This window comes from Andrographis paniculata, unplaced genomic scaffold (genome assembly GCF_009805555.1).
Source record: "Andrographis paniculata isolate CXL003 unplaced genomic scaffold, ASM980555v1 Contig78END, whole genome shotgun sequence".
Lineage (NCBI taxonomy): Eukaryota > Viridiplantae > Streptophyta > Magnoliopsida > Lamiales > Acanthaceae > Andrographis > Andrographis paniculata.
The window spans coordinates 4148303-4164783 of NW_026137615.1; the positions used below are offsets into that span (position 1 = coordinate 4148303).

At 31.3% G+C, this 16481-nt stretch overlaps 2 protein-coding genes, 1 long non-coding RNA gene and 1 pseudogene across 3 annotated transcripts in view; 1 reads left to right on the forward strand and 3 right to left on the reverse strand.

The window, feature by feature from the left end:
- LOC127239624 (uncharacterized) overlaps window positions 1-8531 on the reverse strand; it is a 30166-nt gene extending 21635 nt beyond the window's left edge. Inside the window, exons 1-4 of the mRNA XM_051257862.1 lie at window positions 8441-8531; window positions 7855-7931; window positions 6977-7064; window positions 6402-6546 (exon numbers count right to left, since the gene is read on the reverse strand). Of these exons, the coding sequence (XP_051113819.1) occupies window positions 6402-6546; window positions 6977-7064; window positions 7855-7866 (245 nt within the window). The 5' untranslated portion in view covers window positions 7867-7931; window positions 8441-8531. The remainder of the gene's footprint in view (window positions 1-6401; window positions 6547-6976; window positions 7065-7854; window positions 7932-8440) is intronic.
- Window positions 1599-4086, forward strand: LOC127239627 (uncharacterized). Its single transcript, XR_007836171.1, has 3 exons — window positions 1599-1860; window positions 2897-2959; window positions 3999-4086. It is a non-coding gene; the product is annotated as an uncharacterized LOC127239627 (long non-coding RNA).
- On the reverse strand, window positions 8353-12275 carry LOC127239622 (uncharacterized). Its single transcript, XM_051257859.1, has 8 exons — window positions 12127-12275; window positions 11829-11979; window positions 11033-11086; window positions 10858-10949; window positions 10577-10763; window positions 9897-9979; window positions 9618-9797; window positions 8353-8547 (listed from the first exon to the last, which is right to left on the reverse strand). Exons 3-8 carry the CDS (start codon window positions 11078-11080, stop codon window positions 8544-8546), a joined length of 594 nt encoding a protein of 197 aa, XP_051113816.1. The 5' UTR covers window positions 11081-11086; window positions 11829-11979; window positions 12127-12275; the 3' UTR covers window positions 8353-8543.
- Window positions 11805-12752, reverse strand: LOC127239716 (trihelix transcription factor ASIL2-like; annotated as a pseudogene).
- Between the last annotated feature and the right edge of the window lie 3729 nt (window positions 12753-16481).

Sequence of the window (16481 nt, forward strand, 5' to 3'; positions counted from 1 at the left end):
TTTTTTGTTTCTATATTTTATACTAACTTATTTTCAAGTGTTTTTAATTTGTAGGTAAAGCTTATGTGGAGACGAGGGGATCCGCAAAGATCCTTCGATCTCGATTTCAAATCCAAGGTAAGTGATTTTAATACTATTTTTTTGTTTCCTATACATATATACTAATATCTATTTTAAATCTTTTTAGATGCATACGAGAGGGAGTGGCCGGATGATCGGACGACCGAATACATCATAGGGAGTAATCCGTCCCTTTCCTTTTACATTTATGCATTTTATTCAATTTAGCATTATGCATATAGAAATAGATTTATTTTTACGTCGGTCCCGGGACATGCATGCATTAATTTTTTTGTTTCTATATTTTATACTAACTTATTTTCAAGTGTTTTTAATTTGTAGGTAAAGCTTATGTGGAGACGAGGGGATCCGCAAAGATCCTTCAATCTCGATTTCAAATCCAAGGTAAGTGATTTTAATATTATTTTTTTGTTTCCTATACATATATACTAATATCTATTTTAAATCTTTTTAGATGCATACGAGAGGGAGTGGCCGGATGATCGGACGACCGAATACATCCTAGGGAGTAATCCGTCCCTTTCCTTTTACATTTATGCATTTTATTCAATTTAGCATTATGCATATAGAAATAGATTTATTTTTACGTCGGTCCCGGGACATGCATGCATTAATTTTTTTGTTTCTATATTTTATACTAACTTATTTTCAAGTGTTTTTAATTTGTAGGTAAAGCTTATGTGGAGACGAGGGGATCCGCAAAGATCCTTCGATCTCGATTTCAAATCCAAGGTAGGTGATTTTAATACTAATTTTTTGTTTCCTATACATATATACTAATATCTATTTTAAATCTTTTTAGATGCATACGAGAGGGAGTGGCCGGATGATCGGACGACCGAATACATCATAGGGAGTAATTCGTCCCTTTCCTTTTACATTTATGCATTTAATTTAATTTAGCATTTTGCATATAGAAATAGATTTATTTTTACGTCCGTCCCGGGACATGCATGCATTAATTTTGTTTCTATATTTTATACTAACTTATTTTTAAGTGTTTTTAATTTGTAGGCAAAGCTTATGGGGAGACGAGGGAGTGGCCGGATGATCGGACGACCGTAGGGAGTAATTCGTCCCTTTCCTTTTACATTTATGCATTTAATTTAATTTAGCATTTTGCATATAGAAATAGATTTATTTTTACGTCCGTCCCGGGACATGCATGCATTAATTTTGTTTATATATTTTATACTAACTTATTTTTAAGTGTTTTTAATTTGTAGGTAAAGCTTATGGGGAGACGAGGGAGTGGCCAGATGATCGGACGACCGTAGGGAGTAATTCGTCCCTTTCCTTTTACATTTATGCATTTAATTTAATTTAGCATTTTGCATATAGAAATAGATTTATTTTTACGTCGTCCCGGGACATGCATGCATTAATTTTGTTTCTATATTTTATACTAACTTATTTTCAAGTGTTTTTAATTTGTAGGTAAAGCTTATGTGGAGACGAGGGGATGCGCAAAGATCCTTCGTTCTCGATTTCAAATCCAAGGTAAGTGATTTTAATATTTTTTTGTTTCCATAACGTATATACTAATGTCTATTTGAAATATTTTTAGATGCACACGAGAGGGAGCGGCCGGACGACCGGACGACCGAACACATCATAGGGAGGAATTCGTCCCTATCCTTTTACATATATGCATTTAATTTAATTTAGCATTATGCATTTAGAAATAGATTTATTTTTACGTCGGTCCCGGGACATGCATGCATTAATTTTGTTTCTATATTTTATACTAACTTATTTTCAAGTGTTTTTAATTTGTAGGTAAAGCTTATGTGGAGACGAGGGGATCTGCAAAGATCCTTCGATCTCGATTTCAAATCCAAGGTAAGTGATTTTAATATGTTTTTTTTGTTTCCTATACATATATACTAATATCTATTTTAAATCTTTTTAGATGCATACGAGAGGGAGCGGCCGGACGACCGAACACATCATAGGGAGTAATTCGTCCCTATCCTTTTATATTTATGCATTTAATTTAATTTAGCATTATGCATATAGAAATAGATTTATTTTTACGTCGGTCCCGGGACATGCATGCATTAATTTTTTTTGATTCTATATTTTATACTAACTTATTTTCAAGTGTTTTTAATTTGTAGGTAAAGCTTATGTGGAGACGAGGGGATCCGCAAAGATCCTTCGATCTCGATTTCAAATCCAAGGTAAGTGATTTTAATACTATTTTTTGTTTCCTATACATATATACTAATATCTATTTTAAATCTTTTTAGATGCATACGAGAGGGAGTGGCCGGATGATCGGACGACCGAATACATCATAGGGAGTAATCCGTCCCTTTCCTTTTACATTTATGCATTTTTTCAATTTAGCATTATGCATATAGAAATAGATTTATTTTTACGTCGGTCCCGGGACATGCATGCATTAATTTTTTTGTTTCTATATTTTATACTAACTTATTTTCAAGTGTTTTTAATTTGTAGGTAAAGCTTATGTGGAGACGAGGGGATCCGCAAAGATCCTTCAATCTCGATTTCAAATCCAAGGTAAGTGATTTTAATATTATTTTTTTGTTTCCTATACATATATACTAATATCTATTTTAAATCTTTTTAGATGCATACGAGAGGGAGTGGCCGGATGATCGGACGACCGAATACATCATAGGGAGTAATCCGTCCCTTTCCTTTTACATTTATGCATTTTATTCAATTTAGCATTATGCATATAGAAATAGATTTATTTTTACGTCGGTCCCGGGACATGCATGCATTAATTTTTTTTGTTTCTATATTTTATACTAACTTATTTTCAAGTGTTTTTAATTTGTAGGTAAAGCATATGTGGAGACGAGGGGATCCGCAAAGATCCTTCGATCTCGATTTCAAATCCAAGGTAAGTGATTTTAATATTATTTTTTGTTTCATATACATATATACTAATATCTATTTTAAATCTTTTTAGATGCATACGAGAGGGAGTGGCCGGATGATCGGACGACCGAATACATCATAGGGAGTAATCCTCCCTTTCCTTTTACATTTATGCATTTTATTTAATTTAGCATTATGCATATAGAAATAGATTTATTTTTACGTCGGTCCCGGGACATGCATGCATTAATTTTTTTGTTTCTATATTTTATACTAACTTATTTTCAAGTGTTTTTAATTTGTAGGTAAAGCTTATGTGGAGACGAGGGGATCCGCAAAGATCCTTCGATCTCGATTTCAAATCCAAGGTAGGTGATTTTAATACAATTTTTTGTTTCCTATACATATATACTAATATCTATTTTAAATCTTTTTAGATGCATACGAGAGGGAGTGGCCGGATGATCGGACGACCGAATACATCATAGGGAGTAATCCGTCCCTTTCCTTTTACATTTATGCATTTTATTTAATTTAGCATTATGCATATAGAAATAGATTTATTTTTACGTCGGTCCCGGGACATGCATGCATTAATTTTTTTGTTTCTATATTTTATACTAACTTATTTTCAAGTGTTTTTAATTTGTAGGTAAAGCTTATGTGGAGACGAGGGGATCCGCAAAGATCCTTCAATCTCGATTTCAAATCCAAGGTAAGTGATTTTAATATTATTTTTTGTTTCCTATACATATATACTAATATCTATTTTAAATCTTTTTAGATGCATACGAGAGGGAGTGGCCGGATGATCGGACGACCGAATACATCATAGGGAGTAATCCGTCTCTTTCCTTTTACATTTATGCATTTTATTCAATTTAGCATTATGCATATAGAAATAGATTTATTTTACGTCGGTCCCGGGACATGCATGCATTAATTTTTTTGTTTCTATATTTTATACTAACTTATTTTCAAGTGTTTTTAATTTGTAGGTAAAGCTTATGTGGAGACGAGGGGATCCGCAAAGATCCTTCAATCTCGATTGCAAATCCAAGGTAAGTGATTTTAATATTATTTTTTTGTTTCCTATACATATATACTAATATCTATTTTAAATCTTTTTAGATGCATACGAGAGGGAGTGGCCGGATGATCGGACGACCGAATACATCTAGGGAGTAATCCGTCCCTTTCCTTTTACATTTATGCATTTTATTCAATTTAGCATTATGCATATAGAAATAGATTTATTTTTACGTCGGTCCCGGGACATGCATGCATTAATTTTTTTGTTCTATATTTTATACTAACTTATTTTCAAGTGTTTTTAATTTGTAGGTAAAGCTTATGTGGAGACGAGGGGATCCGCAAAGATCCTCGATCTCGATTTCAAATCGAAGGTAGGTGATTTTAATACTAATTTTTTGTTTCCTATACATATATACTAATATCTATTTTAAATCTTTTTAGATGCATACGAGAGGGAGTGGCCGGATGATCGGACGACCGAATACATCATAGGGAGTAATTCTTCCCTTTCCTTTTACATTTATGGCATTTAATTTAATTTAGCATTTTGCATATAGAATAGATTTATTTTTACGTCCGTCCCGGGACATGCATGCATTAATTTTGTTTTATATTTTATACTAACTTATTTTTAAGTGTTTTTAATTTGTAGGCAAAGCTTATGGGGAGACGAGGGAGTGGCCGGATGATCGGACGACACCGTAGGGAGTAATTCGTCCCTTTCCTTTTACATTTATGCATTTAATTTAATTTAGCATTTTGCATATAGAAATAGATTTATTTTTAACGTTCCGTCCCGGGACATGCATGCATTAATTTTGTTTATATATTTTATACTAACTTATTTTTAAGTGTTTTTAATTTGTAGGTAAAGCTTATGGGGAGACGAGGGAGTGGCCAGATGATCGGACGACCGTAGGGAGTAATTCGTCCCTTTCTTTTTACATTTATGCATTTAATTTAATTTAGCATTTTGCATATAGAAATAGATTTATTTTTACGTCCGTCCCGGGACATGCATGCATTAATTTTGTTTCTATATTTTATACTAACTTATTTTCAAGTGTTTTTAATTTGTAGGTAAAGCTTATGTGGAGACGAGGGGATGCGCAAAGATCCTTCGTTCTCGATTTCAAATCCAAGGTAAGTGATTTTAATATTTTTTTTGTTTCCATAACGTATATACTAATGTCTATTTGAAATATTTTTAGATGCACACGAGAGGGAGCGGCCGGACGACCGGACGACCGAACACATCATAGGGAGGAATTCGTCCCTATCCTTTTACATATATGCATTTAATTTAATTTAGCATTATGCATTTAGAAATAGATTTATTTTTACGTCGGTCCCGGGACATGCATGCATTAATTTTGTTTCTATATTTTATACTAACTTATTTTCAAGTGTTTTTAATTTGTAGGTAAAGCTTATGTGGAGACGAGGGGATCTGCAAAGATCCTTCGATCTCGATTTCAAATCCAAGGTAAGTGATTTTAATATTGTTTTTTTGTTTCCTATACATATATACTAATATCTATTTTAAATCTTTTTAGATGCATACGAGAGGGAGCGGCCGGACGACCGAACACATCATAGGGAGTAATTCGTCCCTATCCTTTTATATTTATGCATTTAATTTAATTTAGCATTATGCATATAGAAATAGATTTATTTTTACGTCGGTCCCGGGACATGCATGCATTAATTTTTTTTGATTCTATATTTTATACTAACTTATTTTCAAGTGTTTTTAATTTGTAGGTAAAGCTTATGTGGAGACGAGGGGATCCGCAAAGATCCTTCGATCTCGATTTCAAATCCAAGGTAAGTGATTTTAATACTATTTTTTTGTTTCCTATACATATATTCTAATATCTATTTTAAATCTTTTTAGATGCATACGAGAGGGAGCTGCCGGACGACCGAACACATCATAGAGAGTAAATCGTCCCTATCATTTTACATTTATGCATTTAATTTAATTTAGCATTATGCATATAGAAATAGATTTATTTTTACGTCCCGGGACTTACATTAATTAAATATTTTTTTAATTCTTAATTATCAAATAACATCGTTTTCTAATTATATCAACTTAGACTATTATAACTTATCTTCTAATAAAAAAACACAAAATTAAGTAAAACTTAATATTAAAATTGTGGGCTGGTCTGGCCCGGTATACTTAGAAACCGGGTCATGCCTTGGTTTGGGTTTTCAAACCCAATCCATAATCAGGCCGGGCTTATCGGGCTTCAATTTTAAAACAACCCGAGATAAACCAAAAAAATATTACTCTCTCTTTCACGCAAAAAATGCACTAATTTTTTGCGTGTCGGAATGAGTAACATCAGCCTAAAATTGCCACATTTTTTTTTTTTTGCTAAATATTATGTCAACTTTCTCAAATTATGGAAGCAACATACCTTAAAATTTGAATCCACCGATATGCTGAAGCTTTTTCCTTTAAATCCGTTGATATGTTGAAGCTTTTTCCAATAATACCTTTGTATCGAATTGCAATAGTGCTGCACTGGAGAAACAATTTCTCAATGCTTCCACATATAACTCCTAGAAGTAAGAGATTAATTAAAAAAAATAAAAATCATGCTTACACTGGTCTTTCCTATAACTGTTATTATTATGAAATTTCTCAAAGCATTATTATTACAAAATACAATTTATCAAATTCTCTAAACTAAGACTATTTAGTACCAACTCACAAACAATTTGTTCATACCATCTTTAATGTGCCAACATAGCATAATTCAGATGGAAGAAACAAATGTCCGTTAGAAAATTATTAAGCAGAATATTACAACTATTTTAATCGTTATAAATAAAATTAGACCTGTCTGCCTTGTGGAAATATGTTCAACAACTAGTGGACAACAAATTAATGTTCACACATATACATACACATGAATACTGGAATTTTAAAGTTGTAACTATATTGCAAGCCTATATAGGTAGTGCCCATATTCAACTAGAATGTTGTTACCTGAATTACAAATGACAACTGTTCTTGTGGCTTTTATGTTCAGATCCATGATCAAAAGCTGCCAACCGCTCTGTAAATATGGACTCAACTGTAGATGATAAAAAAAAACATATACAAATTAGGATAGGTATTACCTCATACATACGATATGTGTGTCCTGTATAAATTTCTCTATTCATTCTACATAAACACTCAACAAATTCACTATTTAATAGTAGTCAAACTAGGACACACGTGAGTATTCTGTTAGTAATACCTCGTAAGCAATTCCTCACAAGAAAATTCCATAAATAAATTTATAAGTAAATTACTAGTGACATCAATCACGAAATTTTATCCGTGACTAATTTGCACACGTAATTATATTTATTCTACAATTTCTTACTAAACTATGCACAATAATTTAAATTTGTTTCTAACTTTCTATAAACTAATGGATATATAGGATCAAGCAAAAACCGTGGCATGATAAATTGACATTTTAAGGTGCAGATGTTTGAAAAAATTACACCACATGAAGTGAAAGACTCTGATCTTTGATGCAATTAACTATAAATTTCAACTCTATAAAAGTGTAGTGCACATAGTAAAACATAAATTTATCAATCGAAAAGAAATGTTATCTGTTTTCATTTAACATGATGGAAATTACAAACCCAAAGCATATTTGATGCCTACATGTAGATTTCCAAGTTGCAAATGGTGAAAGGATTATAATACAATAGACACCATATTAGCACATTGCAAATAGCTTAATCCGCTAAAGTTTTAAAAATCTCATTATTATATAAACTTCATTTAATCTACTTTATTGTATCTACAAACCAGCCAAATCCTATAGAAAATGAAAATTTCACAAAAAAAGCTAAAATACTTACAATTACACCCATAAAAGGTATGAAATAGAATTGTTGCCATACGATGTACCTTCTGATTTCAAATTTTCTGACGGTGCCTGCACCAATACAAGATTAAATAAGCATGATTCAGTAGTTAGTAACTTTAATGAATGTCATGAGATCATGTCATTTAGACGAGGGGTTGAAGTGGAAGGGAAATCAACTAAACTTGCCCAAACGGTTCAAATCGCCAGTTACGATTTGTCAAAATATAAAATCGAAACCAAACCTTCCGAATAACAGCTTTGGTTACCGTTTGACAGTTTCGATTACAGTTTAAAAACCGCCGGTTTCAATTTGAATCACCGGTCTATATATATTCATTTTTAATATTTTTTATTTTCTATTTTTCTAAATTTGAATTGTATTTAAAAATAATTAAGTTTGATATTAATTTTATTCAAATATATTTATTATTTATTTATTATGTAAAAATCATATATATAAATAATTAATTCAATTGTTACATTATAAAAATAATAAATATAGTAAATCATTAAATTAAATTTAAAATAAAAAATTACATAAAAATAAATATAAAAGTATTGATATGATAAAAAATTACAAAATACAAATGGTTGCAGCCGCACGTCGTTCTCCTTTTTTTTCTTTTCGGTCTTCCTGCTCCCTGCTCCCTCTTTCCTCCTTATTTTTCTTCTTCTTCTTCTTTACCTGAACCACCCCCGGTGAGTGGTGAGAGATTAAAAAATAAAAAAATACAAACCGCCGGTTCAAATCGCAAACCGGCAGCTTACGGTCTAAAAAATTCACAAACCGAAACCGAACCGTGGGGATGACAGTTTCGGTTCGGTCTGTGCCGGGTTTCGGTTTGAACCGTAACCATCGGTTCGAAAACCGGTGAACCGGCAGTTCAAACCGACAGTTCGAAACCTGGGCAAGTCTAAAATCAACCTTATTCAATTCTAAATAAAAAACAATCTCTCAACATATATTGGTGATAATTAACCATGAATTGGTCCAACAAATTTACAAAACAATATCTATCATGCAGGAATTTCGTAAATTTAATTAAAATTCCACATTGTTGAGTATATGCCAGTAATCTTCTAAGTAAAAAAACCACGGAGAATAAAATAAATTTTAAACAAACCTTTCGACGAAACTTAACAAAGCAAGTTGAAATATTAAAACTGCAACACCATATTGTGAATAATAGCTTAAATCAAACGGCGCTTAGAGAACATAAAATTTCACTTCCTTCATACATAATTCAAACAATATTTTACAGAGCAACAAATTATTCACAAATCTCTATATACTACTTTCATAATAGGTATGCAATATGTGTTTCTTCAAAAGTTTACTACCAGATGGACACTCTTACAGACCAATGTTTCAAAATATATGTTTTCATGAATTCAAACATAAGTATAACTTTCATCATAAATGGGCCGTTTGAAATAAAACACTACACCATTGGTCTTTGCATGGAAATAACAAACAAAGTGGCATAAAACGATATTTCTAAAAATTCCATAACAAACAAAAGGGCATACATATCATATTACCCTTCTTATGCATGCATCTGGATTATCAATGTCAAGAGGCTAAACAACAACAAACATTCGAAGAGTAACGGAAATTAACCAACTTCATCAATCTCGTCTTATGAGATCAATGTTAAGACTCATGACTACTTACTTGAACTATTAGTAGTACTACTATAGCTCTTTCTTTATTATAAATTGTAAGCATTGCAAAGAGATTAAGGAAATCTTCACCTTCTTCTTCGGTAGATGCCATAGGCAATAGTAGCAGATGAAGTGATGCTCAATATAATAACCACAATCCAGGTGGCATCTCTTTTTGGTTTAACTTTAACTGTATCAAGCCCACTTGGTGGGTTGTGGCTATCAAATAAGGCCGCACTTGATTTGCCAATAGTAGTACCCACTTGGCCCCTGATTTAATTAGTAATACATGTAATTTGAATTATCTATCAATCTAAGATAAGAATGGGAGGAGAAGAGAACATATATATTAAGAGAGAATTGTTAAACCTCCAAAACTTCTCAACGATTTCACCCTTTAGGATATGTTCCTCAACTAATTCAAGAACATCCTTAGCCGTGATGTATCCACACTTGCGTGATTAGAGCAAAAAAATAGTTATTTATGATCAGTCCTTGCAGAATAACATACCACAAATGTATATTTTCATAATTACAAACCATAAACACATATTATGGTGCATCAAATATCTAACATGAATCCATAAAAACTTATACATATATACTGTAATTAAAAATAAACGAAATATTGTCTGTAGAAGGATAATAAAATATAGCAAGCCATAAAATCTTGGTCTCACCAATTGGCAATTGCAAGCAATCTTTTCCTCAAAATTAAGACCGAAAATAATCACATAAGCTGCCTGAATTCTTGTTTCCTCATGTGTGAACAGCCAATCCCCTAAAGATGAAAGCTCTATGCAACTCAAATTCAAGCAAAAACTCAAACTCAAAGTTCTATTGAATCAGTAACCATTACTCCAAGAATATGAACCCAATTTCACTCACAAATGCTGCCAATTCAACATCAAATTTAGAAATGTATTTGAAATCTTTGGGAGCAAAAATTGAAATAAAACAATCTTGCTCAAGATGTCCACTATCAAGATTGTTTTCCATAGAAATGCAAGAAGAATTGGTGCACATAAGGCACAGCCAACAGCATATACCTTAGACCAGTTCTCTTCGTCTACTAAGGGAATAGTGAGTCGCCTTGGAACTGTTAACGGCAAGTGCATGGGAGAACATAGCTTCGAAAATGGAAACAATGGCCGATGTGCTTCCGTATCTTCCTCATTCCATCCCCACAAATTCTTGTCCATGAATGTGTTTGGGATAGTACCAATCATCGCCTTTCTTTTGCAAATTTGTTGAATAACAATCCCAAGAAAACCTTGCATAATTTGTTTTAAAGATAAAAGAAAACCTGACTTTAAATTAGAGAACTTACCCAATTTGATATGCAGTGCACCTATCAAATCCAGTTGAGGTGACCCACGTATCTCCACAAAAGAAGTTTCTACCACCGACAACTATAGCCACCTAGGACAGAATTTAAGGCTGTGTGGGTGGGCAAAATAGATACCCAGAAAGACAAGTAAAGAATCTGAAGTTTGTATTCATACCTCAACTCCAGCAAAACAAGCTAATGAAACTTCTTTTGCAATCAACATTGCCACCTGTGACATGAACGATTACAAAATTAATCAAAGCTTAAAGCTAAGAACATGGAGGAATTTTTTCCAATGATTTCGATGTAGATTCCGAACAAACTTGAGGTGATGAGTTTAGAAATCACAGCTTCGGTAATAATAGTTTTCTATCATACAGGTATTGAGGTTCTTGGTGATCATAATCCAAATTACACAATAAATCAAGGAAGATTCCGCAGACCAAAGGAATGAAATGTTCGAGGGCAGGCCACCTAGTTTACCAAATCACCATTCAAAAGAATTCAAATGTCTTATAAAATATATGCAACAAGCTACAAATTGGATCTTCTGAGTATGAAATCCAACAGAATAGGACTCTCCACAGCCCAATTTTCCCAAAATACCAAATCAAAGAAGTATCTTACTTACAGTGGCACACCATTGGAGGACATTCTGTAAAATGGAAGCGCCATAGGGCTCAGGAAAGAAATCAAAATTATGGAGAGAACCACAATTTTTAAAAGCATTTGCAAGCTCAGTCAAGGAAATGTATTCTATCTCGATATTTAGCAAGCAAAAGGTATATCTGAAAGGAGAAAGTTGTTCTAAAACCTATAGAATCATCTATACAATATCATCAAAGATGCGTAGAGACTATGTTCTTAAGGTAGAATGGTTTCGTCGTATCTTAGGTTGTGCCTTTGAGATTCAGTATAAAACAGAGCATGCATTTCAATTCGACAGGTTAACGAGGAAGATGAAAATACACCTTTGGATCTACATTGTTAGGTGCAGCAGCACTTCCAGCTAGAGCAGCACCGCTAATTTTGAACACCACTCTTCGTCGTCTGAGATTGTTTGATGGCTTCAATTTGGCATTGTTAATTTGAACACTGGTACTGTTGATCGATGTTCCTAGCCTGTCAAAAACAGGTTTCCATTGGAAGGAATGAAGCATCAGATTATACTGTCCAGATTTCGATCATGCTTCTATAAACCACAGCAGTGTTCAAATTTCTGTTTCCCGATCTGGAATTAGGAATCACAGCTTTCAGATGTATGTATACCTTTTGGATTATATAGCGGAATAGGGCGCACCAACGCCGACGGACGACTTCTCCTCCTCCGCAGCAGCTTTAGCGGCAAGAGAATTTCCGACGATCTGCTCCATCTGCTTGAACCACGGCCAATGACTCGCAGCAACGCCGCCGCTGCTCAACCGATGCCTCTCCAATTTATACCGCTTCTTCAAATTATCAACCTTGTTCTTACATTGCTCGACGCTCTTCGTCTGATTCTCGCACCTCTGGCTCACCATCGCCGCCACCTCCTCCCAATCCCTACCTCGCAAATTCCCCCGATTCAACCGCACAAACTTCTCGCTATACGCCTCGAGCAAACATCCGATCGCCGTATCACTCCACTCCTCCAGATCCTTCCTGTAGTCCCCGCTCCCTCCCGACGAAGGCAATCTCGACCTCTTCGGCGTTCCGCTGTGGATTTCATCCCGATCGATGAGGCGCTTTCCGGAAATCGGATTCGGATCGGGCTCGGAATCGAATGGATCGGAGTCGTGGTCGTACGGGTTGATCTGGTAGGGTGGGGTTTGGGTGGCGGAGGCGGTTGGGGGTTGGGCGGGGTTAGGGTTTTGGTGGTCGTCGAGGAGGGAAAAGTCATCGCCACAAGAGGCCATGGACGGCGTCAAGTTGACGGAAACGGAGCGGAGTAGACGGAGGACATGAAAAGAAGGAGCGCCGTTAAGGTGATTGGGTTTTTTGTTTTTTTTTTTAAGGTGATTGGGTTTTTTTTTTTTTCTTTTTTTTTTAAGGTGATTAGAGTTTCGTTTCGCGGATTCTGAAAGCTAACGAGGGGTTACCTTCGTGAACGAGCCCGTCATGTGGGCATGTGGCTTGCGCGTGCCGCCCTATTTCACTTGCACCGGACCGTTTTCATTAACGGAATTTGGGTGTGTTTGGATATTATTTTAAATTTTGTTTTGAAAATATTACGATGAATAAATTCTTGTTTATAAATTTATTACTCTATTTTTAAAAAATATTAACTCACTCTTAAAATGGATTCGAGCATATATCTATTTCAATAATAATTCCAAAATAAAATTTTCAATTTAATTATAAAATTTATAATTTACATTATTTTATTAATATGTAGTAATTCATCTATCTTAATACAATATTTACCATTTTTGTCCGTCTCAAAATAATACTCTTATTTTCATAAATAAACATATAGCTGTAAAATTATTCCTATTTTTTCATTATTATTACATAATTATCACTGCTTTTTATACTAACATAGCAAAAAAATCATTTATCCTTAATTTTTACCAATTACCAATATTATATCAATATTTTTTGAATCTCGTGCCAACAATAAAACTATACTTTTGGGACGGAGGGAGTATTATTTTTTTATGTTTTTTGGGGAGTAAAAGTCATTTTTTGGTCTCATTCAATATCATAATTATCAATTTTGGTCTCATTCAAATAAAAATTATCAATTCTGGTCCCAATTTATTTTAAAAGGTCACAACTTACTGCTTATTTTTTAATAATTTTTTTATATATCCAATTTTAACATTTAATTGTTTTTAAATTTTTATATTCACTTTTTTTTCAACTAATTTTTTAACAAAACTATCAAAAACGAAAAATTATTCGGGCAATATATTAATCCGAATCTATTTCAATCATTCAGATTTTTAAATGCCATTAATTTTATAAATTTGAATAATTTTAATATTTCATAATATAAAAAATTATATAATATTATTATAATTTATGTAAATTAATATTTTAAAAAAATAGTATAATATTACATAATAAATATTCTTTATATATTATTAGATAATAAAAATATATAAAAATACATCATTATGATGAATTTTATAAAATTGTAAAAGTAATAGGTAAAAATAATGATACTATAACGGGTGTTGAAAGAAATAATTTGAATAATAATATATATATGATGTGGAAGAGAGATATAAAAAAAATAATATAGTAAAGACACTCATCGTAACAAATGCTCTTACGCTCTTGTGATATAAGAAAAAGATCAAGAAGGTTCTTTCTGTTTTAAGCAGTAGCTCAATATGAATGAGCTAAACACACAGTACAATATATATATATATATAAATATAATCAAATCTAATATCTATATATCTAATCTAAACTAATCTAAAATAATTATATATTCTGTCATTTAACAATTTATCCATTTTTTTATTTTAGTGTGTTTTCTAATAAAATATTTATTTTTTTTAGAAATTGTATTATCTATTTAATATTACAAATATCCTTTCAATTTACAACATATTACATAAATATTATTATATTTATATTATACAATACTAATAGAGTTAATTTAATCTTTTTATCTTTATTTCTATTCTATCTCAATATAATACTAATATTTCTAAAATTCATACGTGATTAGTGTTACTTTTGGTGATTTTGTCTTTTTTATTTATTATTTTATTTTTATAGGGTGGGTCCCACCGCATAATTACATAAATAAATTTCATTTAAATTTTTTAATAGTTAAACTCTTATCAACTGCTTGATTCACAGATTTGTTTTTGGAATTGAGATTTCTAAAATTTATATGTATAAGATTTATTGCATTTGGAATTTGAAATCTTGTTTGATAGGTAAAATGATATGGTATTTATATTTTTTACATCCGGTTTGTTTTTTCATTTTTTTTTTTTATTTTTTTTTATGTGTGAGTCTAACTTTTATTTTTATTTTTTTTTTTGTTAAATCTTAAAGCAAGCAAACATTCGATTAAAGAAGAAGGTTAATATAGTAAATTGTAAGAGAGAAATCAACAGAAAAAGCAACCGTGCACTTTCCATGTGGTTTCAACCCATGTAGAAGCAGAAACTGCAGCACAATGTGTTTCTCCAGGTGATGAAGCATGCTTGGTCCCTTGGTGAACTTGTCTCGATCAAAGTGCCCATCCTGGAGCCAAGTTAGGGTTAGTTTGTTTGGGGTTTGTATTTTGAATTTGAATAGTTGTATGATGTGATATTAATAGGTGTTGATGTGATGTTTTGAATGTAAAATTGATTTTTAGTATAATATAAAAAATGAAAAATAGGTGTTTGATTTGATGTTTTTGGGGAAAAAAAATTGGATGAATAATATAAATCCAGTCCAATCCTCAAACAAACACACCCTTAGTCAGTTAAAAACAAAACAAAAAAACTACTACTAAGAACATAAAAAAAATGCAAGAGCTGGGGCCACAATAACACAATAATCATTCTGAATCAAGCACAAAAAATATATATATATATATATAATTAAATTAAATTAAAAAATAAACCTAAGTAACTAACAATGTTGAAAAATACACAAGCAGCAATCTTTACCTGCACCATTTTCCCCCACATATCAATTACAAAGTGTTTTTTTTTTTTTTTTCTTTTTTCTAAAGAATTTTTTTTGAAAATTTTTATTACTCTTTTTTTTTTCTTAAAAATATAAAAAAACACACTTATCATTTGTTTTTATAATATATTAAAAAAATATTTTATTTTTAAAATATCATATTAATATTTATTTATATTATATTATACTATTTCAAATTTTTTACTAATTAAATTTTAAATAAAAAATCCAACCAAACATAAGCATGTTTCATGTGTACAACCCGGACCAAACGCGCACAACCGCTGCAACTCTCAAAATAATTTTTTTTTTTCTGTCTACTCAAAACATATAAATATTTTTATTTTGGTATAAAATAACTAGTTCAAAAATATTATTTTACAATATCTCAATTTTATTATTACATAATTATTTTTTATTAAAATAAAAAAAAAAATTATATTTGCGCTACTTTTAATTATTCTTATAATTAAAATAATATTTTTGTTTTTTACTATAATTAATATAATACTAATATTAAAAAATTATATATACAAAATAAATAATACTCTTTTTTATGGGATAAAGTATATTTTTATTAAAAATCATATAAATAAGATATTGATAATTTTAAATTCAAAACAAGCAAAACAAATCTTATTAATACAAATAATAATAAATAAATAAATAAGTAAAAACAATAAAAATAACGTATCATAAAAGTGTTTCATGTTTCCTTATGTCCGTCAGTCGTTGCCCTAAAGTGTAACCAAAGTAAGTTCAAAATTAAGGATGTGTTGCGTTACCATATTTAAATTTATATTTAATCTCTTCCTAATAAATAATTTTATTTATTTAAAAATTTATTATTCATATTTTAATAAATATTAATTAATTTTTCGCTATTTTTACTTATTTATTTTATCATATTTTTATCAATTTTTAATAAAAAAATTTATAATACTCAGGGTATTTTTGTTTTGAGTTGTGTGTATGTGTGTTTTTTTTTTTTTTTTTTTTTTTTT